Raw genomic sequence first — 22,179 nt, 5'->3', positions numbered from 1 at the left:
AAGTTACATAGAGTGCCTATCTGAGAATGAAACTAGAGAGGTGGTGCCCTCTGACATCATTAGGCCCCTGGGGTTCTTGATAATCTGAGTTCCTAATTCTATTTTTGTTTTATGTCAGTTTGATCTAGAATTCCTCCCTGCAACTGAAAATTTTGACTAATACACAGAACCTCTACATTTCTCTGCCTGAATAAACCCTTCCTCTCTGGGCAATCCCAAATAATTCCCCTGTACCTCACTCTCCTCATAGAACATCACCTCCCTGCCACGACTCCAGGGAACCTGCTCCTAGGGACCAGGTCCAGCCTGCTTTTCTTCCTGGCAGGGTGAAAAAACAATCCATTTTCCTTTGAGGCTCATGTTACAGAGCTCACTGTTCACTAGTACTGTCTTCATTACTTAATTCATTTAAGACTGACACCTGTTTTACAGTCTCTCCTTCCACCCTAGCTCTGCCATCATTCCAGATGGATCTCATCATTCCATTTAATACCCTGTAATCATAGTTCATGTAGCATTCACTGCACACCAGGCACGGTTCTAAGCATTTTACATATATTTTAGTTCACTCAACCCTTATAATAGCACAAGCCATTATTATGCCCACTTCTTAGATAAGGAAACTGAGGCTTCAAACGGCTATTTAGACTTGCCTGGAGTTACCCAGTCATGAAGTGGTAGTGTAGGGATGAGGACAAGGGAGTCTAATTGCAGAGTCTAGACTCAACACATACTCTGGCTTCCCAGTTCCTCATAACTGTACCATCCTCCACCTCTACTCTGCATTGGTTATGTGGAGGCAGGAGGGAGGGAGTACATTCTTCACTGAGTCACTGGACATTTGGAAGGTCCTTGGAGAGAAGTCAGCTGAGGATGGCTTGTATTGCCCCTTCCTGTCACTCAATGATTTGCTGTCATCACCCGGGCAAATTCACCAACAAATAGGTAAAATCCAGGAATCTGAGATGCAGCTGAACTGAAAACCCGGCAGCAGAAAAGCTGGTTATAGAATCTGCTCTCAGCACTCCATCCAGTTCCTACCTCTCTGCCCCAGTAACCTTCCTCTCTTTGGGAACGTTGCTACATTCGGGGCAGTCTGTCTTCCCTCCGTCTAGGGCTGTCTTTAGAATGCGTCCCTTGCCTACATCCTTATTCACGTTCGGTGCTCCTAGGCCCCCTAGAAACTTTGCACAATAGGTCAAAACCTCTGGTTTCCTCCCTTCCTCTGTCTGAAAGAGCAAAAGAAGGAACCCAAGGGTTCTAGGGGGCAGCCAGGCAACAGCAACAGTTTTACCACCCCTAGGCAATCACACCTAGATGTAGCTTCATGGGGAAGGCTCTGAAAACACAGACCTGGGACTCTCCCTCCCAGCCTTCTGACTCTGGTTCCTGTGAGCAGCTTCTCCACCTCCACTTCCAGCAGCTGACAGGCCCTCCTGGCTCCACAAGGCCAGTTAACGCACCTTCCACAATCCCCAGCCCTGCCAGACACAACCTGCAACAGGCATTCCTGGATCAACGCAAACTCCGACTTCTGTTCCAGGAGTCTGCCTCTGTTAGAAAAAACTCACACGAACATGCACTGTGCCACCATAAATGCTGTATAAAGTGGCCAGGCCCAATCAGGCCCTGCAAGACACCGAATAATAAGAACTAGCTACGGAGTGTTTACTATGTGCCAAGCACGGTCCTCATCACTTTGCAAGCACTACAACCCTCAAAATAACACCACTGTGAGATTGAGACCATCATGATTCCCATTCTACAGAAGGGAACACTGGGACCCTAGGAGGTCAGAACCTTTCTAGGTTCACAACTGCGTAACTAAGTTCCAGAGCTCACCCTGGCGGCACTTCCATCTCACACGCAGCTGTCTGACAGTCAAGAGCCCAGCCAGTCCCCTGGTCGGCTCTACTGTTTAAGCCGCTGCATCAAGCTGGAGCAGCGGGCTGAGCAGTGAAAACAGAAGAACAGAAGGAGGTTACAGAGAAGAGAACAGTCATGGTAAATTCAGGAGAGGAGGCGAGGACGCACACACTGAGATACTTCCTGGTCACCGTTACTCAGCACTTTGTGGGGTTCACGGGACTGGGCGGGGGAGCCGGGGCGTGGCGGGCCTTTTCGAGAAATCCAGCCCTGCCTGGGCGGTCCTAGGACTGTCCCCATCTCGAGCGTGGGCGCGTTCGATTCGGGCCCGACAGACGCATCCCCAGGTGACCCGGGAGGGCCCTGTGTGTATGGGGATGACTGTCCGTCTCCCCGCCTCTCACCGTGACGCGCAGTGCTGATCCCCACTTGCAGCTGGGGCGCAAGCTGGGCCTCAGGGCACCAGAGCAAAGGCCCTGGAGCTCCGCCCCACGCTTGCGCCAGCCCCGCCCCGCCCCGGCTCTCCGGCTCTCCGGCTCTGGGGGCGGGGCGGGGCCGGGCGCAGCAGCGGGCGCGGAGGTCCGGGCGGGCGCGCGCGCCCCCGCCACACGCACGCGGGGCGTGGTATAAAGGAGAGCAAGCGACGCGCTCTCTCCTAACTCGGTTCGGTGCTTTGGATCCGTTTCCATCGGTCTTAACAGCTGCTCGTCAGACCCTAGCAGCCAAGATGGTCAAGCAGATCGACAGCAAGGTACGCGCTCTGGGAAAGGCCAGGGCGCCGGCGCCGCCTGCCGCCCCTGTAGCTGGGGAAGGCGGTGGCGGGAGGTGCGGAGGCCGTCTCCCCGCATCCCTAGGGGAAAGAGTCGCGGCGTCTCGGCCTGGGACTGAGGGAAGGAGCGGCCACGGCGCGCCCGAGGCGGCGGAGCCTGTCCTGGGGAAGGGAGGAGAGAGACGGGGAACCCCTGGAGGGCGGGGTGGCGGTGCCCAGCATTGCCCTCACTGTGCGCCGGCGCTTGCACGCACGCGGGGAGCTCCCAGGGGATGTACTAGCGCAGGCAGCGCGAGGAGTCCCCACGCGGCGCCTCCTGCACCCTCCGGTCTGGGCAACCCCGACTGGGCAAAGAAAGGTGAGGGAATGGAAGGGGTCCGCCCTTGGCCTCCATCTGTATCCAGATTCAGGCCCCAGGCAAGGACGGGGGGGGCCCCTTGCAGAAGGCACTGGTCGCTGGCCGCCGCTGCCTTTTCGTCTGCGAGGCGATCCACCCGCAGCGGGGGTGGTGATCCCCCTTGGTAGCGGGTCTAGGCCGGAGACTCCCCGGCTGCCTCCACCTATGCCGAGTCCCAAAGGTGGCGCGTGCTGTATCCGCACTAAGGGGACGGATTGCGGCTGGAGATCCCCTGACGCGTGCAGGTCTGGCCGGGAGGCCCGAGGGCCCCAGGTGGCCGCAAGGAAGTGAGGTCGGGGCCGCGCCCATGGGACTCCTCCTGTGGCGCAGGGCGTGTTTCCGGCAGCAGTGGCTTTGGAGTGACTCAGTCCCCAAGGTTGGGCCCGGGGGCCTCGGCTGCCCTGCTCGTCCATGATTCACCCTTAGTTGGTGGGTTTTGCTGGAGCCGGGGTTCCTCCTCCGAGCAGCCGCGCCCTGCTGTCTGCTCGCCGGCCTATAGGTATCCCGATCGTTGTTTAGTCCTCTTAAAAATGCCCAAGGCATAACAGCGTTCCTGTGTTCGAAAGTTACTGCAAGCCTAACACCTAACAGACTGGGAAACCCGGAGCCTAACACGCAGTGTCTGGTCTGCTGTAGCCACTCCAGAAATACTTGTTAAATGCAGCGTCAGAAAAGTCAGTGAGGGAAATGGATGTTGCTCAAACAGTGGAAGACCCCTTGCCAGTGACTACCCTGCGATTCCCCCTCCCCCGGGAAGCTGGGAGGGCGGGTCTTTGCCCGCCTCAAGTGCCCTGACCTGTTTGGTGCCAGGTGGGCTTCGAAAACAGAAGTGTGTTTGCAATGTGTCCCCGATCGATCCTTTTGTTCCTTTGATTATTATTGACCCTCAGTTTTTTATTCTCATATGTTGATTGCCATTGTGGTCTTTTATCTTCTTGTTCTTAATCAGTTGTTTTGTTTTTTGTTTTTCTAGTGGGCTTTTTAGCAGCCCTCATTCTGCAATTGTCGTTCATATACTTTTTTCCAAGCACCTGTTGTGTGATAAATTATTAGTCCATGGCTGAGAAAGAGAGTGGGGCAGGAGTTCTGTTCTCCAGGGTCTGGCAACCTCAGTATAACCGAACTGCTAAGAACCCCCTCCACGGAGCCAGAAGACCTTTGAATGGTCTATAGTAATTGTCTCAAAATCCAGACACTAAACAGAAAGTTGATTAGGATTTCTGGAGCACACAGTTTAGGCCTCCCAGTTGTCACAGCATGGTGGCACCTTCCTCCTCTACCAGTGACAAAGGTTTACATGGGTGACAGGAACTTTTAAAAAAGCACTACAGCCTGGGGCCCAAAGGCACTGATAATCAATTCAACTTCAAAATTACAATCCAAAGTCACTGATGGAAAAGTTATACTAATTTGATTGGGTTTTGTTTTGTTTTTTGTTTCTCTTGAGACAGAATTTCACTCTTGTTGTCCAGGCTGGAGTGCAGTCTAGGCTCATGTAACCTCCACCTCCTGGCTTCAAGTGATTCTCCCACCTCAGCCTCCCGAGTAGCTGGAATTTATAGGCATGCACCACCACACCCGGCTAATTTTGAATTGTTAGTAGAGACAGGGTTTCACCATGTTGGTCAGGCTGGTCTGAAACTCCTGACTTCAGGTGATCCACCATCCTTGGCCCTCCAAAGTGCTAGGATTACAGGTGTGAGCCACTGTACCTGTTCTGTTATTTGTAAATATTGAATACATCTTACATTTTCATCCTAATGGGCTAAATTGGCACCGCTGGTCATCCAGAACAGTTCTGTTTCAGAGGCACTCAGTTGGTGCTTTAGGGCCAAATGGGATCTATTTCAGAAAGGAGCGGAATAATTGTTGTAAATGTGATGAGGAAAAAATAAACACTTAAAAGACACCTACCATTTATTGAACTCCCATACACAAGGCACTTCACTAAATGCTTCAAAAACCACTCATGTTCTGCTGGGTGTGGTGGCTCAGGTCTGTAATCTCAGCACTTTGGGAGGGCAGGGCAGCGGGTGGATCACCTGAGATCGGGAGTTCGAGACCAGCCTGACCAACATGGAGTAACCCTGTCTCTACTAAAAATACAAAATTACCTGGGCGTAGTGGCGTACGCCTGTAATCCCAGCTACTCATGAGGCTGAGGCAAGAGAATCGTTTGACCCCAGAAGGCAGAGCTTGTGGTGAGCTGAGACTGCTATTGCACTCCAGCCTGGGCACCAAGAGCGAAACAACATCTTGAAACAAAGAAACCACTTACATTTATTACCTTTGGGGTAGGTATGTTTAGGCAAAGAGATTTTAGACTCTGCTCCTATTTACCCCAACCACATTGTTTTGCTTCCCCCAGATTTTTGGTATCAGTGATGGAGACATTTGTTAATCCTGTTGGTTTCCAGGAGCTAGAAATTGTGATTTCTTCTTAGTAATATAATCTTGAATAATTTTCAAGCTGATACCCGTTTAGAAGGATCAGAAGAGAATTTGTCCATGAAGTCTGCACATACCTGGGATGTAACTCATGTTCAGTTAGGCTGAAAGTTATTGTTGCATGCCTCTTTTCAGAGTTTTAGGCACTTGGGCTTAATTTTGATTCAGAACTGTTTTCGAAACACTTTGAGTATGTTTGAAATACCTTCCCTCTTGAAAGTAATCTTAGGTTTTTAATGAGGGTCAACCATGTTAAAAAAAAAAAAAAATGTCTATTCAACCAGACATTGGCATTTCTTGACCTTTTTTTCCTGTCTTAGCTGGGTTTTGCAGTAAAGGATGGCTGGTTTAACTTTCTTGAAAATCACATTAGGGAAGGCTTTGAATGAAATTCATCTGAACAATCGGTGATGGTTTGGATAAACAATTGCTGTACTTCTAATGTTCCCTGCTGCACCTGGGGATTTGCATAATTACGGAAGCCTTGTCATAGCATTCTCAGGAATACCATTTGTGAATTATTTTCCCAAAAACATGAGGTAGAAATTAGAAATCTGGAGAAGTAACTGTTACTACATGAGGTCACTTTAGTTTTTTCTTGTTGGGTTTTTTTTGCTTATTTTGTTTTTTATGTTATGGTGTTTTATTTATTTGACTTCCTTTACCGGACTTCTTGTGGTGGGGTGGGAGGGTGGGATGTTCATTTTTTATTAAACCTATTTGACCAGCATCATTTCCTTGAAGAAAACCTAGACTTCAGATACAGATGTTTATGTTTTGATTTATCTTAATTGCTCTGTTTGGTTTTGGGATTTGGTCAGCACTAACTGACTAATTGTGGTTAAAATGAGTCCTTTGTTCTGGGAGGCTGAGGTGGGTGAATCACTTGAGGTCAGGAGTTCAAGACCAGCCTGGTCAATATGGCAAACCCCCGTCTCTACTAAAAATACAAAAATTAGCTGGGCATGGTGGCGGACACTTGTAATCTCAGCTACTCTGGAAGCTGAGGCAGGAGAATCCGTTGAACCCTGGAGGTGGAGGTTGCAGTGAGCTCAGATCTCACCTTTACACTCCATCTATCCAGCCTGAGCAACAAGAGTGAAACTCTGTCTCAAAAATAAAACCAAAAAAAAAAAGTGAGTCCTTTGTAACTGGACTATTTGGTTCCCGGGGTTACAGTATCTAGTTAGTAAATAATTCAGGGAAGTTGGTAATAAGAGATTTTTTGATCATTTCTACTGGGAATTTTAGTTAACAAGCATTCCTTATGAAAAATAATACCTAAGAAAAATTTCCTTCATGAGGAACTAAAACTTAATGAATGATGAACGCGTAGTTTTAAGGGAAAGGGTAAAAATAAAAGGTTGGTAAACCTGTGATCTCAACTCCGGAAAACACCATTATGCTTCTGTCAACAGTGGTATCTGAGTGTTGAGGTTTGAGGGAAGTTAGTTTCCTTGACTTTTTTTTTTTTTTTTTAATTAGATTTTTGTATGGTCTACCATAGAAAAGTGAGTTTAATCAAAAATGATAGCTTTTTTTTTTAAGTGTAACTTGTGATGTTTCAATTGCCAAATCCTATGCCTTTGTGACTTCAAGTGACTCCTTTCATAATCCATAAGTGTTTAGTGAATGTCTACCATACACCTAACCTTGACATGGAAACATTTTCAGTACAAGTGTCAATTTTTATTTTCCTTTTGTTTGGTTTAGAGAGAAACTAGCCATTTCACAATATTTTATAAAATAGTCATGAAGACATGAATATCAGTATACTCTACACATTATATCTTGTTTCATCTTACCAAGTAACACTACCAACAATGTGTAGAATTTCTTCAAACTGAGTTTTACTTGGCTTGGTTGGGTTTTGTTTTTGTTTTTGTTTTTTTTTTTTTTTGGCTAAAGAGTGGGTCCTGAAAGGAAGACCTCCAGAATGTGCTTGATAGTCTTTCTTTTGGAGATTTAATATTTAACTATTTAATATAAGCTTTTCTTTTGCTGTTAGGATGCTTTTCAGGAAGCCTTGGATGCCGCAGGTGATAAACTTGTAGTAGTTGACTTTTCAGCCACGTGGTGTGGACCTTGCAAAATGATCAAGCCTTTTTTTCATGTGAGTATTAAACAATGTCTACTCTGTTAGAGATTTGTGGTTTGGGGGTTGATGGTCACGAAGGTAGGAAAGAAAGACAATTAAAGGATTTTACTTTTGGTTGGGGGGGTTCTTTGGCTGGATCTTTGTTCTAAAAGTAGTAGTATCACAGATAATTTAGGTTTGATACAGTAGCCCATTGAAAACAACTTTTAGAAATTTGTCTTACATAGTTCTTTTTTTTCCCCATGTTGAAATATGGGCCCTATTTGAAATCCCAGCCTCAAAGGTTGATATGCCAAACTGCTTTATACTAGGAAAAATTTGATTTAGAGAAAATTTATGTCTCTTATGTCTCCAAAGATCTAAATTTTTGGATCTTTCATTAGTCTCTACTTCTATTAAGTTTCCATTTAAGAATCTTGAGTATTTTGACTGCCATTACCTAGTTCTAAATCTCTTTGGATTTTTCATTTTAAATTTTCCAGTCCCTCTCTGAAAAATATTCCAATGTGGTATTCCTTGAAGTAGATGTGGATGACTGTCAGGTACGTAGCTGGAAATTTGACTTACTACTGAGCTTTTCACCCTGGCCCTTTTCTCTGAATTGCACCGTGGTTTTTTCCATAAATGTGTCAAATAATACTAGGACTGTAATCCTATCTAAAAAGTTCTATCTCAGAAGAGCAGGTAAATTAGGAGCTGAATCCTAGCTATCAGGAGCTGTATATCACATCCTAAAGTAAACAAAAACTAATGAGTGAGGCTTCTGAATCTTGTAGGCCACCCACCTTTCTAAAACCCTACATACCTTGCACTCTGAGAAGCTCAATAAATAGAGATTGAATTTGGCTATGATCATTACATCCATAGGCTCGATGGAGTCACCATGTTATGAGACAACTTGTAGGGCTCTTTGTGAACTTGTAGTAGCAGGAGAACGTGCATATGCAAGCCTCTTCTAGTCTTGGTTGGTTTTAGTCAATTAGAAACCACAAACGTTTTAACGAATAAACACCAAGTTGCCTGAGAGAATAATTTGGAAGAAATTCCAGGGTTGGTTTCATTTAATGAATACTTGTTTTGCACTTGATATATACCAGGCACTGTTCTGGGTAGTTTTTAAGTATCAGTTCATTTAATCCTGAGTGCTGTTATCATCCCCATTTTATAAATGAGAAAACTAAAACACAGAGGTTGTTCATGAAGTTTCAGTGAGTATATGGCTGAGCTAGGATTTAAAATGAAGTGGTCTGGCTTCCCAGCCCTTGACCTTAACCACTACCCATTAGAGGATGCTCTGTCTTGTGGTGGGTGTAGATCCAGTATTCACCATGTGACCACTGACCTAGGAGAGGCTGTTGAGGAGGTATCACTTCGGGGCTCTTTACAGATATGTGAGCATTTTTACTTAGCCCCAGTGGGGAGGGAGGGGTATGGCATGGCAACAGAGGCGCTGGACCTGGCTTCCAGTCCTGGCTCACTGGCCTCTGCTTAGGCTGGTCAGTCATCTTCCTTGAGCCTTAAGACCTGTCCCCATCAACTTCCCAAGGTTGCTTATTCATTGAGCAAACATGGAATGTCCAATAAAGGCTGAAGGGTCACTTAAAATGGGCATATGGCAGTACTGTAAACATGGGAGAGCACGGCAACCCCAGATTGCCTATTCTCAGCCAGTTTTTGACTGTGCCTTGGGCAACCCCTACCTTGGCTCATGCTGTCTTCTCCATCTGGTCTGTCCTATCCTTTCCTACCTGACTTAACTCCTTGTCATGAGCCTCACCCCTTCTCCACTTACCCCTTTGTGTACCCTAAGTACTCAGTGAGTCCTGGCAATTATTATAATCTTTATGTCTGTCCTTTACCAGTAAATTTCTGGGATCAGGGACCCTGTCTTAATTCACTTTGGTTTCCCCTTCACCTAGCACACCTGCCTTGCATGTAGTGTAGGTGTGGAATGAACGAATGATGAATGGAATGTAGTTGGTAAGTGACTGTTCTAGATGTGTCCCCAGAGGTTTTTTTTTTTTTTTTTAAGGAGTATAATTGCACTTTTGTTTAAAAAAATCCTTGTTCCTAGTTTTAATCAAATTTAGTCTTATTTCTTCTATGAAGGTCAATTTAGCTAGGAGAAAATTGCACCTGGAAAAGAGAAATTCTAACTGCCACTGATCCTATCAGGTAGCAGCTTGATTTTTACTTGAAATTAATAATAATGTGCTAGGCCAGGTGCGTGGCTCACACCTGTAATCCCAGCACTTTGGGAGGCCAAGGCAGGTGGATCACGGGGTCAGGAGTTTAAGACCAGTCTGGCCAAAAAATATGCATATATATATATATATACAAAAAAATCAGCCAGGCATGGTGGCTGGTGCCTGTAATCCCAGCTACTAGGGAGGCTGAGGAAGAAGAATTGCTTGAACCTAGGAGGCGGAGGTTGCAGTGAGGTGAGATCGCGCCATTGCATTCCAGCCTGGGTGACAGAGCGAGACTTTGTCTCAAAGAAAAGAAAGTAATAATAGATGCTAGATGCCATGATAAGCCCTTTGCATGCACTCTGTCATTTAATCCTCACTGTAACTATAAGAATATATTTTATTAGCACCCTCATTGAACAGGTAATGGAACTGCAGCACAGGTCAAGTAGGTTTCCTGAGGCAGAGCAATGCACCATACTGTACTGAGGACAGGTGTTCTTACTGCCTTTGGGAAGTACAGTCATGCATCACTTAATGGTGAGGATACCTCCTGAGAAATGCGACACAGTTTCATTGTGCACGCATAGTCTACTTACACAAACCTAGATGGCATAGCCTCCTGTACACCTAGGCTGTGTGGAGGCCACAAACATGAAAGTCAGGTTACTATCCTGAATGCTGTAGGCAATTAAAACACAGCAGTAGGTATTTGTGCATTTAAACATAGAAAAGGTATGGTGAAAATACAATATAAAAAGTTAAAAAATGGTATGCCTGTATAAGGTACTTGCCATAAACGGGGCTTGGAGAACCCGTAGGCATTATAAACACTATACACTTGGGCTATACACATTTTATTTTATTTGAGACACAGTCTCGTTCTGTCGCCCAGGCTGGAGTGCAGCAGCACAATCTTGGCTCACGGCAGCCTCCACCTCCCAGGTTCGAGCAATTCTCCTGCCTCAGCCTCCCTCCCAAGTAGCTAGTACTACAGGTGCCTGCCACCATGCCCAGCTAATTTTTTGTTGTTGTATTTTTAGTAGAGACAGGGTTTCACCGTGTTAGCCAGGATGGTCTTCATCGCCTGACCTCGTGAGCCACCCGCCTTGGCCTCCCAGACTACTGGGATTACAGGTGTGAGCGATCGTCCCCAGCCACACATTTTAGTTTTAAAATTTATTTTTTCCAGCAGTAAATTAAGTTTATTTTAACTTTTTTTATTTTATAAGTTTTTTTTATTTTTTAACTTCTTAACTCTTGTATTGACACTTAGCTTAAAACGCAAATGCATTGTACAGATCTACAAAAATATTTTCTTTATATCCTTAGTCTTTAAGCTTTTTTTTTTTTTTTTTAATGTTTTAAACCTTTTTGTTAAAAACTAAGATTCAAACACATTAGCCTAGACAGTCACAGGGTCAGGATCATCAGTACCACTGTCTCCCATCCCTGCATCTTTCTCACCGAAAGCTCTTCAGGGGCAATAACACAAATGGACCTTTCATCTCTTATGATAGCAGTGCCTTCTCCTGGAGTGCTTCCTGAAGGACCCACCTGAGGCTGTTTTATAGTAACTTTCTTTTTTAAAACAAATAAGTAGGAGTACAATCTAAATTAACGATAAAAGTACCTGTATAGTAAATACAAACTAGTAACCTAGTTGATTATCAAGTAATATATACTGTACATAATTGTAGTGATATGCTTTTTTTTAAGTGAAAGCAAGTTTCTTAGGAAAGTAAAGGAACCAAAGAATGGCTACTCCATAGGCAAAGCAGCCTGTAGTGGTATACTTTTTATATAATCGTAGCACAGATTTGTTAGCACGAGCGAATGCAATGGGCTATGAAGTTAACCTGTCACTAGGTGATAGGAATTTTTCAGCTTCATTATAATCTTGTGGGACCACCATCATATATGCAGTCCATCGTCCACCTAAATGTAGTATGGTATAGTAATATAGATATCCAAAGCAGTCGAGGACTTCTGTATGACAGAACTCCTCCTCCATGTCTGCTTGGGGCACTCTCATCACCCTGAAAGTATTTTTTTTTTTTTTTTTGGAGACAGTCTCACTCTGTTGCCCAGGCTGGAGTGCAGTGGTGCCATCTCTGCTCACTACAACCTCCACCTCCTGAGTTCAAGCGATTCTCCTGCCTCAGCCTCCCGAGTAGCTGGGACTACAGGCACCTGCCATCGCGCCTGGCTAATTTTTGTAGTTTTAGTAGAGATGGGTTTTCGCCATGTTGCTGGCCAGGCTGATCTCGCACTCCTGATCTCGAGTGATCCATCCACCTCAGCCTCCCAAAGTGCTGGGATTACAGGCGTGAGCCACCGTGCCTGGCCTGAGAGTGTCTTTTAAAACCTTGAAGTGACCCTCTGACAAACTGGAGAACTTTAACTTTGCCTCCATAGATTCATAGAAAAGTATGAGTAGTAGCCCTTTTGCAAATAATAGACCAGCCTTATTTCTCTGACAGCCAACAGGGTTATGATACTTATTTTACAAAGGGTAACCTCTCTCCAACCCTTACTTTGATAGCATGTGTTCAATAAATAGTCGCCATTTTTATTCCAGCCATTACTGTCCTTGTGCCTCTTATTAGAACCTGTACTTTCATGCTCAGCAGATTGTCCAGCATTAAAAGAAAAAGTAAAGGTCACCTAGAAAGAACTCCTCAACAGTAGTGCCAACCACCATCCTAGAGGTCGTCAGTGTTTGTAGCTGGCCTTTCTTCCCCTTTAGAGTTCTCCGTTGGTTTCCGTGATTTGGTTCTCATAGTCCCGCCTGCTCGCTTGCTGTCCTGTTAGCTTTTGCTGCTTAGGTGCTGAATGGTTCTGTATTTCTTTCTCAGTCCTCTTTTGAGTGCCTGGCTGACATTTTCAATGCCTATTGGGCTCCAAACCAAACCAGTTTCATGGTATTGTCCTCCAAACCTTGCCCTCTTACAACATTAACAACATGTTGAACATGGGGTATTATGAGTTCTCATTTCGCATGCCACGGTTGAGGAATGCCTGTTACTTCAGTTACCTTTGAGCTACAGAAAAATCTTTAGACCTGGTAAGACCCACATCTAGGAGAGGAGAAAATATGGATCCACTAGCCCAATGTGCAATGTTAGGAATTTGTTGATTTTCTTAGCAGGATGGCTTTGAAAGATTAGAGCTTCAGAGCCACCTGAAGCCCAACTTTAACTATAATGGTTTAAGATGGGGGTGGATGGGAAAACTTGTAGTACCCCTCAGGAGATTCTGATACTGCAGCAAGATGTGAGAATCTACAAAGTCTTTCCCCCCACTCCTCCCTGACCCAAAATAGAGTGTCACTCTGTCACCCAGGCTGGAGTACAGTGGCATGACCTCAGCTCACTGCAACCTCCACCTCCCAGGTTCAAGTGAGCATCCTGCCTCAGCCTCCCGAGTGGCTGAGATGACAGATATGTGCCACCACACCCAGCTAAGTTTTGTATTTTGACGAGTCTTGAACTCCTGACTTCAGGTGACCCACCAGCCTTGGCCTCACAAAATCAATTTTTATTTAAAAATAAAGAGGAGACTGAGCATGGTGGCTCACACCTGTAATCCCAGCACTTTGGGAGGCCAAGGCAGGTGGATCACTTGAATTCATGAGTTTGAGACCAGCCTGGACAACATGGAGAGACCGTCTCTGAGAAGAAGGAAAAAAAAAAAGCCAGATGAGGTGGCATGTGTCTGCCGTCCCAGCTAACGGGGAGGCTGAGGAGGGAGGATTGCTTGAGTCCAGGAGGTAGAGGTTGCAGTGAGCTGAGACTGTGCCACTAAGAAGAATTTTTCATTAAGAATATAACCTGTTCGGCTTTTGTACTGCCATTATGTTCACTATATTAATTTTCTTATGCTGAAAAATGTCCTCATGCTGAAATGTCGGGTAAAGATTCAGGGAAAAGATTCATGACAGGGAAAAGATTCAGGTTTTGGATTACTTCTGTCAAAGCCCAATACTCACAGTCTTGTTTTTAATCCTCTCCCCCTGCTACGTTCCCCACCAGGATGTTGCTTCAGAGTGTGAAGTCAAATGCATGCCAACATTCCAGTTTTTTAAGAAGGGACAAAAGGTATGTACATCCGACCTTTAAAACTCGAAACTGGGCAATAGGAAAACCAGTATAAATTATTAAAAAAACCACGTTCCCTTCAAAGACTGAGGCATATTGCCATGTTCTGCTTTTAAAATAATTTTTAAATACATCATTCCTCATTGACTTTCGTATATAATGTGACATCTAATTGAAAATCCATCTTTCCTAGAACTAGCCACCAAATCCCCCTGATTGGTACTTCCTGTTTATATCATGAAGCACATAGAATTTCTCAGACGCAGTTAATTTATTGTTGTTAGGCATTTGTGTTAAAGAAAATTGGTACTTGAGCCTTTTGACTTTTCTCTGATATTTTTTCTTTGTTTTTTGCTTATAAGTTAATGTTATTCAAAGAAGTTTATTTTAAATAAGATTATACTTCTTCCCTCCACCACTATTCTTCCTTCATTATATGCTGATGTTTTATGTATAAAACAGTGCTACAATGCTACGTCTAATATCAGTTCCGTATTCTCTTAACAGGTGGGTGAATTTTCTGGAGCCAATAAGGAAAAGCTTGAAGCCACCATTAATGAATTAGTCTAGTCATGTTTTCTGAAAACATAACCAGCAGTGGCTATTTAAAACTTGTCTTTTTTTTAATTTACAAAAAATGTAAAGTATAAAGACTATAAATCCAATTGCCATCTGGGTGACAATAAATCATTAATTCTCACACTTTTTAAAACTGTCTGGTGTCTGAATAGCTTTCAAAATGAATGAGAAATGGTCATTAAATATATCTTCCTATATTCTCAATCACTATTTAGTAACCTTGTAGGCCACTGATTATTTTAAGATTTTAAAAATTATTTTTACTACCTTATTGTTGCAAAAATCTCTTGTTGGGGGCAATGCAGGTAATAAAGTAGTATGTTGTTATGATCTTTTGACAGAGAAAATAATGTTCTCTGTTCTAGCAGGTAAATCCTCTGTGCTCGCCAAAAGATCAGCTTGACCAAACTTAATGTCCACCCATGAATGAATTGTTTTGTTTTGTTTGTTTTGCCATGAGGATATTGATTCTCCTTGAAGTATCTGAGAAAGCCTAATTGTATAGGTCCAGACATAGGTTCTGTTTTGAGTGGTGAAAGTTGTGGGGAATTATTAGTTATATCATTCAAAGAACATTGTTTTTTGTGTTCTAAGCATAGTAAGGGGTTGGGAGGTGGGTTGAAGAAACAGTTTTTGAGTTTACATAATAATGAAGAGCAGAATTATCTTACGCCAGGCATCATCTTTCTATTAACTCATTTAATCTTTGCAACAGTCCTATGAGATGTAGATACTATAATCCCCATATACCAGCGAGGAAACGGGATGATAATTTCCCCAGCATCACAACTAGTCAGTTGAGGAGCTGGGATTTCAACCAAAGAAGTCTGGTACCAGAATATGTGCTTTTAACTACTACATTGCCCTCAGTACAACAATCTGAATAAGTAGGAAAATCATGGGCCCTCAGGTGAGTTTCTTTCCTCATGTGGAATTAGGATGCCAAACTTAGCTGATCTCTCAAAATATTAATGGAATGCCTGTTATGTGCCAGGCATCATGCTAGACTTGGGATAAAGCTGTGACTAAGACGCCCTCATCCTCATGCAGCTTACGTTCTAGATGGCGAGACAAACTACTGAGTAAGAGACTGGGATATTCTGTGAGGCAAAACCAAGAACTGAACACCATAATTGAGAATAATAGGAGAACCTGCTTTGTATTAGGTGGTTGGACCAGGGTTCTGTGAGGTGACTGTAAGCTGAGAGCTGATGGATGAAAAGGACTCCAACCTGCCGAGAGCCAGGGAGTCAGCTTTCTAGCAGAGATGATGGACATAAAGGCTTGGGTCAAGAAAGAGCTCAGTACATTGTAGAATCGTCAGAGAAACATGAAATAAAGCTCAATAGAGTGGCAGGGCCAGGTCAGCCAAGGCCTTATTTGTTCTAGAAGGGATGAGAAACCATTGAAGGGTAAATCAGGGTAATATGCTCTGATAACAAGAGTTATTTTAGCAGGTATATAGAAAATTGAAACTAAAAAGTGGAAAACCAGTTAGGCTTTTTTGTTTGTGTTTTGAGATGGAGTTTTGCTCTTGTCACCCAGGCTGGAGTGCAATGGCACAATCTCAGCTCACTGCAACCTCCACCTCCTGGGTTCAAGCCATTCTCTTGCCTCAGCCTCCTGAGTAGCTGGGATTGCAGGCACCCACCACCACACCTGGCCAATTTTTGTATTTTTAGTAGAGATGGGGTTTCACCATGTTGGCTAAGCTGGTCTTGAACTCCTGACCTCAGGTGATCTGCCCACCTCAGCCTCCCAAAGTGCTGGGATTACAGGCCTGAGCCACCACACCCAGCCCCAGTTAGGCTTTTGCAATTACCTAGATCAGAGATAATGATGGCTGTGACTAGGAGGACAGTGGGGAGGTGATAGAGATGGAACAAAGTAAGGGCCTGTGAGAGGAGGACCCAGGAGTGAATCTCAGGTTTCTGGCGGAAACGCTGAGTGATCAGAGGTATGATGTGATGTCATGAGTGAGGGGAGGATGGGAGGGAGAAAGGTGTGGTGGTGAGGGAGTAAGTCTCTGGCCTTCTGAGTTGGGTGCTTCCATGGTGTGCATCTCTGAAGGTGCTGTGCAAGCTGTTAGGTACCTAGCTGAGGCTCCAAGAACATGTCTGGACTGGAATAGAAATTTGGAAGATACTATCACTTAGATGGCACTTAAAAGCAAACATGACATCATCCAGGAAGAGTCCAGAGTGAAGAAGGATCCAGATAGCCTGAAGGACTCAATATTTGGAGATCAAGTAGAATAGGAACCAACCAAGGAGACTGAAGGGTGGCCAGAGGGGAAAGAGAAAAAGCAGAAGAGGGTTTTACCCTGGAAGAACAGAGGAGACCATTTCAAAAAGGAAGCAGTGTCACTTACCAAATATTCTTGGGTCTAAGAAAGGTAAGCTTGAGAAAACGAAATGGAGGTTGGTAATTGCAACACAAAATTCCTGTGGAGTGATGGGGAAGGAAGCCAGGTTGGTGGGAACAGAAATCTCACTTCTAATATCTGTCAAGCAATCCAGCCACCTCGGCCTCCCAAAGTGCTGGATTACAGGCATGAGCCACCGTGCTCGGCCCAAACTTGTAGTTATAAAATGGGTAAGTTCTGTGCAGCATGGTTACTATAGTTAATAATACTGTATTGTTTACTCGAAATTTACTAAGAGTAGATCTTAAATGTGCTTACCCCACACACACAAATGGTAAGTTTGGTGAGAGATAAGTTAATTAATGTAATTACTATACAGTGCATTCATATATCACATAATTACATTGTATACCTTAAATATAAGCGATTATTACTTTTCAACTAAACCTCAATAAAGCTGGAAATTAAAAAAAAAAAAAAAAAAAAAAGGACGGATTCAGAGCACAATGGGAGAGATTGGTCCTGGCTATGTCTTTCCTCCACCATAACCAATGGGATGAAAGTGACTGCAAGTTTAGAGAGCATTGCCAATTTGGGTATGAGAAGATGGTATTTCCATCTGATAGTTTCTGTTTTCCAAGCAGGCAGTTTTGAGGAAAAGGTACAAAATTGTTATCTTCACAGTGGGAAAGCAGAGCATGGTTTCTGGGCATAGTTGAGTGCCCACGTGAGGCTTGTTAGGACCTCAGAGCCCTGCTGTGTGTGCAGGTAACCAAAGGTGGAGAGTTGAAGCTGGAGCAGGATCGGGTCTTGGTAGCTGAGTCCAGTCGAGTGGGGATGCAGAGAAGCTGACGGTACTTTCAAGGGATTGATTATACTGATGCAGTATAGAATCAAGGCTGGAGAAGTAGAGAGGAGAAGCCAAGAAGAGGCTGGTGAGCTAGAAAGAAAGGGGTGTCTGAGGATTAGAGGTCTTGACAAGGTTAAAGAAAGGTGGCAGTGGGAGTGGCCGAGCAAGCAAACTTCAAAAGGATAGGAGGTGGTTAGCAGAGTGAGATTTAAAAACATTGGAGAAGCAATTAAATTTCCAGGGAAGACAAAGACCAGGGTGACCATGAGAGGGTGATGAAGTGGGGTAAAGGAAGAGTGGAACCCAGCAGGTCAAGGATTTGAGGCCAGGAGCATACATGAGTTTCAGGGAAAGAAAATGGGAATAGGGATGGCAAGAGAAGTCTGTGAGGTGAACCATCTTTAGTGAATGAGGGGGTTAATAGCAGATGGCAGCAGTAAGGAAGGTAGGAAGTTGGTCTAACTTCATGAATGAGTTTCAAAGGATAGGAGATTTTTCAAGAAGAAGAAGTGGTTTGGAAGGGGCTTTAGGTGGGAAGGCAAGCAAAAAATCCAATCACCTCCTGACTTGGGTACCTGGTGTGTAAAGCGTTGGGGAGGGGGAGCCCTTAGGAGATCTCTGTTAAGAAAGGAGTTGATATTCCAGGAACACATAAAGATACGGAGATGGTTCCTGATCCCAAGCAAGATTCCAGCAGGTACTGTGAAAGGGACTGGGAGGGAGAAACAAAGGATGGGCCAGGTCTGTTCTGATTTAAGGGCATGGCTCTAAATTTTGGCAGCACTTAGAATCAGCTAGGGATCGTTTCAAAAACACAAGTGATGTTGGGATTCCACTCCCAGAAATTTTGCTGTAAATGGTCTTGGGTGTTGCCTGGACACTTTAGATGTCCTGATGTGCATTTAAAGTTGAGAACCAGCAGTTTAAGGGACACACAATATGGTCAGGAGATGATAAGTTGATTTCCTATCTCTGATAGTGACTGAGGTCAACACAATGAAATCCATTGATAGTCTCTTAGCATGAGCTGGGCACACATCCTAATTGTTGCTGAAGGTAGTTAACAGATTCAAAAGCATTTTAAGAGATTAACATAAGTATCATGGTCCTTCTCATTCATATAATGTCATAGCTCTTTACGGCCAACCTCCAAAAAATTCACAGATGCTAAATGGTTTCTTTGTTATGGAACCAGTGTTTAGAGTAGATACTTTATAACTTGAATATATTATTACCTACTTAAAGTAGTAAAGATATTAGAGTTAACTAAAGACCATACTTTATAAAAATCTTAGTAACTACACAACACAATTCAATGTCACATAAAGTCTATTGTCCCCAAAGTGGATTACTAATATTAATAAATCTAAAAAAGTAAGCACTTTTCACTTGTCAATTCATATAGTAATGAAGGTAAATATAGGATTTATAGTTCCATAGAATATAGAATAACTAATTATTAAAATAAGACAAATATTGACTGGGTGTGGTGGTTCACGCCTGTAATCCCAGCACTTGAGGAGGCCAAGGTGGGTGGATCACCTGAAGTCAGGAATTCAAGACCAGACTGACCAACCCCATCTCCACTAAAAATACAAAAATTAGCTGGGCGTGGTGGTGGGCGCCTGTAATCCCAGCTACTTGAGAAGCTGAGGCAAGAGAATTGCTTGAACCCAGGAGGCAGAGGTTGCAGTAAGACCGAGATCACACCACTGCACTCCAGCCTGGGCGACAGCCTGGGCAACAGAGTGAGACTCCATCTCAAAAAAAAAAAAAAAAAGGGGGAAAAAAGAAAATAAGGCAAATATAGTATTCTGTTACATGAATACTCCAAAATGCATAGTATAGCACACTACCCTAGAGTTGTTTGTGGTCATCTGGGGAATTCCAGAAAAAGCATGAGCCTAACGGCGTGGTAGTTACTTTGGGGGAAGGCAAGGAATCCAACAGCTAGAATTTGAAGCAGAGCAACAGATGAAGCTGCGAGGGAAGGTTGGAGCCCTGAACGTCTTGTAAATAATTTGGTCTCGTTCTCGGCATCACAGTGTGTTTTACGTCACGGCACACAAAGAAAACAATATTTGAACACCCCACTCAGTTCCAGTGGAAATAATTTGGGAACATCTATATGTGACTTAGTGAAAAAATAACATTTTACTTTAAATTAACACAAAAAACAAATAAAAATTATTGCAGAGACTGTTAACTACTAAATTTGTATAAAACTTCCATAAAAATATCTAATTTTTTAGTGTGAAACTTCAAGCTCATTTCCATGAATGTAATGTCTTTAAAAATGTTTGTGAAATACAGAAGAATATGTAAAGCACATGCGCAATTTTAGAAATATCAGCAAAATGGCTAGCTACCTAGGATCACCCAGGTTATGAAATAGAACATTGCCAATATCTTAAAAGTCCCCAGTGTATATTCATCATACTTTCTTCCTCCACCCGACCAGAGATAACCCCATGTGGCACTCGTGATAATTATACCCTTGCTTTTTTTATATTTGTATATCCTAAATAAGATAATTCACCTGGTTTTGAATATTGTATAAGTATCATCCTGTGACCTGCTTCTTGCACTCAACACCATGCTTGTGAGTGTCAGTGTTAATGTGCATAATTGTAGTTTGTTTTTTCAGATGCGTAGCATTCCATTATATAGCTACACCATAATTTATTTGTTCCTTCTGCTGTTAATAGACTGGAGTTAGCCTCAGTTTTTGTTTACCAAAAAAATAAAAATAAAAAGAATGTTCCCTGTAATCCCAGCATTTTGGGAGGTCGAGGCTGTCGGATCACGAGTCAGGAGTTCAAGACCAGCCTGCCCAACATAGTAAAACCCCATCTCTACTAAAAATACAAAAAACATTAGCAGGGCATGGTGTAGGCACCTTAATTCCAGCTGCTCAGGAAGCTGAGGCAGGAGAATCGTTTGAGCCCATGAGGCAGAGGTTGCAGTGAGCCAAGATCATGCCATTGCACTCCAGCCTGGGCAACAGGGTGAGTCTGTCTCAAAAAAAAAAAAAAAAAAATGCTGCCACAGGCCTGCTTGAACACATCCCTGGAATACATGTGAAAGAGGTTCTTTAAGGTACGTGTTTAGAGTAAAATCTCTGGGTCATGGAGGGGTGCTTCTCCAACATAACATGTGCATGACATTCTGATTCAGTAGGTCTGAGGCAGGGTCTGAGATTCCACAGTCTTTAACAAGCACTCAGGTGATGCCAGTGCTGCTGGTGCAGGGAACACATACAGTGAGTAGAGTACAAATCTGCTCAGTGTTTTTAGATAATGCCACTTTTCCCAAGTACTTATGGGAATGAGTCCCTGCTAGTCTGCATACTCACCATAGTATCATCAGACTTGAATTTAAATGAAATAAAATCAAATTTAGCAGATGTGTAATTCTATTTCCTGATTTTTATATTCCATTTTTTTCTTTAATTTTTTTGAGAGAGTTTCACTGTGTCACCCAGGCTGGAGTGCAGTAGCACAGCCTCAGTTCACTGCAAGTGATTCTCATGCTTCAGCCTCCTGAGTAGCTGGGATTACAGGTGTATGCCACCACGCCTGGCTAATTTTTCCTTTTCTTTTCTTTCTTTTTTTTTTTTTTTTTTTTTTGGTATTTTTAGCAGAAACAGGGTTTCACCATATTGGCCAGGCTGGTCTAAAATTCCTGTCCTCAAGTGATCCTCCTCTCTTGGCCTCCTAAAGTGTTGGGATTACAGATGTGAGCCACCATGCCCGGCTTTTTCTTGCTTTTCTGTAACTACTAATGACGCTGCACATTTTTTTTCTTTTTTATTTACTTTAAGTTCTGGGGTACATGTGTAGAACATGCAGATTTGTTATACAGATATACATGTGCCATGGTGGTTTTGCTGCATCCATCACCCCATCATCTACATTAGATATTTCTCCTAATGCTACCCCTCCTCTACCACCCGACTCCTGGTATCCCTCCCCTGGCCTCCCAGCCCCTTACAGGCCCCAGTGTGTGATGTTCCCCAATCTGTGTCCATGTGTTCTCATTGTTCAATACCCACTTATGAGTGAGAACATGTGGTGTTCGGTTTTCTGTTCTTGTGTCAGTTTGCTGAGAATGATGGTTTCCAGCTTTATCCAGGTCTCTGCAAAGGACATGAACTCATTCTTTTTCATGGCTGCATAGTATTCCATGGTGCATATGTGCCACATTTTCTTTATCCAGCCTGTCATTGATGGCTATTTGGGTTGGTTCCAAGTCTTTGCTATTGTGAACAGTGTTGCAATAAACATAGGTGCTCATGTGTCTTTATAATGGTATGATTTATAATCCTTTGGGTATACACCAAGTAATGGGATTACTGGGTCAAATGGTATCTCTATTTATAGATGCTTGAGGAATTGCCATGGTCTTCCACAATGGTTGAACTAATTTATGCTCCCACCAACAGTGTGAAAGTGTTCCTATTTCTCCACACCCTCTCCAGCATCTGTTGTCTTCTGATTTTTTAATGATCGCCATTCT

At 43.6% G+C, this 22,179-nt stretch overlaps 1 protein-coding gene and 1 long non-coding RNA gene across 2 annotated transcripts; one reads left to right on the top strand and one right to left on the bottom strand.

Moving 5' to 3' along the window:
• Window positions 1–382: 382 nt before the first annotated feature.
• On the bottom strand, window positions 383–2,317 carry LOC116524836. The gene is made up of 2 exons (XR_004257503.1): window positions 2,271–2,317; window positions 383–1,553 (listed from the first exon to the last, which is right to left on the bottom strand). It is a non-coding gene; the product is annotated as an uncharacterized LOC116524836 (long non-coding RNA).
• A 106-nt stretch (window positions 2,318–2,423) lies between these two features.
• Window positions 2,424–14,579, top strand: TXN (thioredoxin). Its single transcript, XM_032240319.1, has 5 exons — window positions 2,424–2,617; window positions 7,489–7,593; window positions 8,061–8,120; window positions 13,802–13,867; window positions 14,375–14,579. The coding sequence occupies exons 1-5, from the start codon at window positions 2,594–2,596 to the stop codon at window positions 14,435–14,437; spliced, it is 318 nt and encodes a 105-aa protein (XP_032096210.1). The 5' UTR covers window positions 2,424–2,593; the 3' UTR covers window positions 14,438–14,579.
• The last annotated feature ends 7,600 nt before the right edge of the window (window positions 14,580–22,179 follow it).

This window comes from Sapajus apella, unplaced genomic scaffold (assembly GCF_009761245.1).
Source record: "Sapajus apella isolate SASKATOON/1434 unplaced genomic scaffold, GSC_monkey_1.0 scaffold46, whole genome shotgun sequence".
Taxonomy (NCBI): Eukaryota; Metazoa; Chordata; class Mammalia; order Primates; family Cebidae; genus Sapajus; species Sapajus apella.
The sequence above is the reverse complement of the archived record's forward strand: the minus strand, read 5'-3'. Positions and strand labels throughout refer to the sequence as shown.

Coding starts and splice junctions, on each gene's coding strand:
- TXN (XM_032240319.1), top strand. CDS start 2,594: ATGGTCAAGCAGATCGACAGCAAG. Junction 7,594..8,060: donor TGATCAAGCCTTTTTTTCAT/GTGAGTATTAAA, acceptor TAAATTTTCCAG/TCCCTCTCTGAAAAATATTC. Junction 13,868..14,374: donor TTTTTAAGAAGGGACAAAAG/GTATGTACATCC, acceptor TTCTCTTAACAG/GTGGGTGAATTTTCTGGAGC.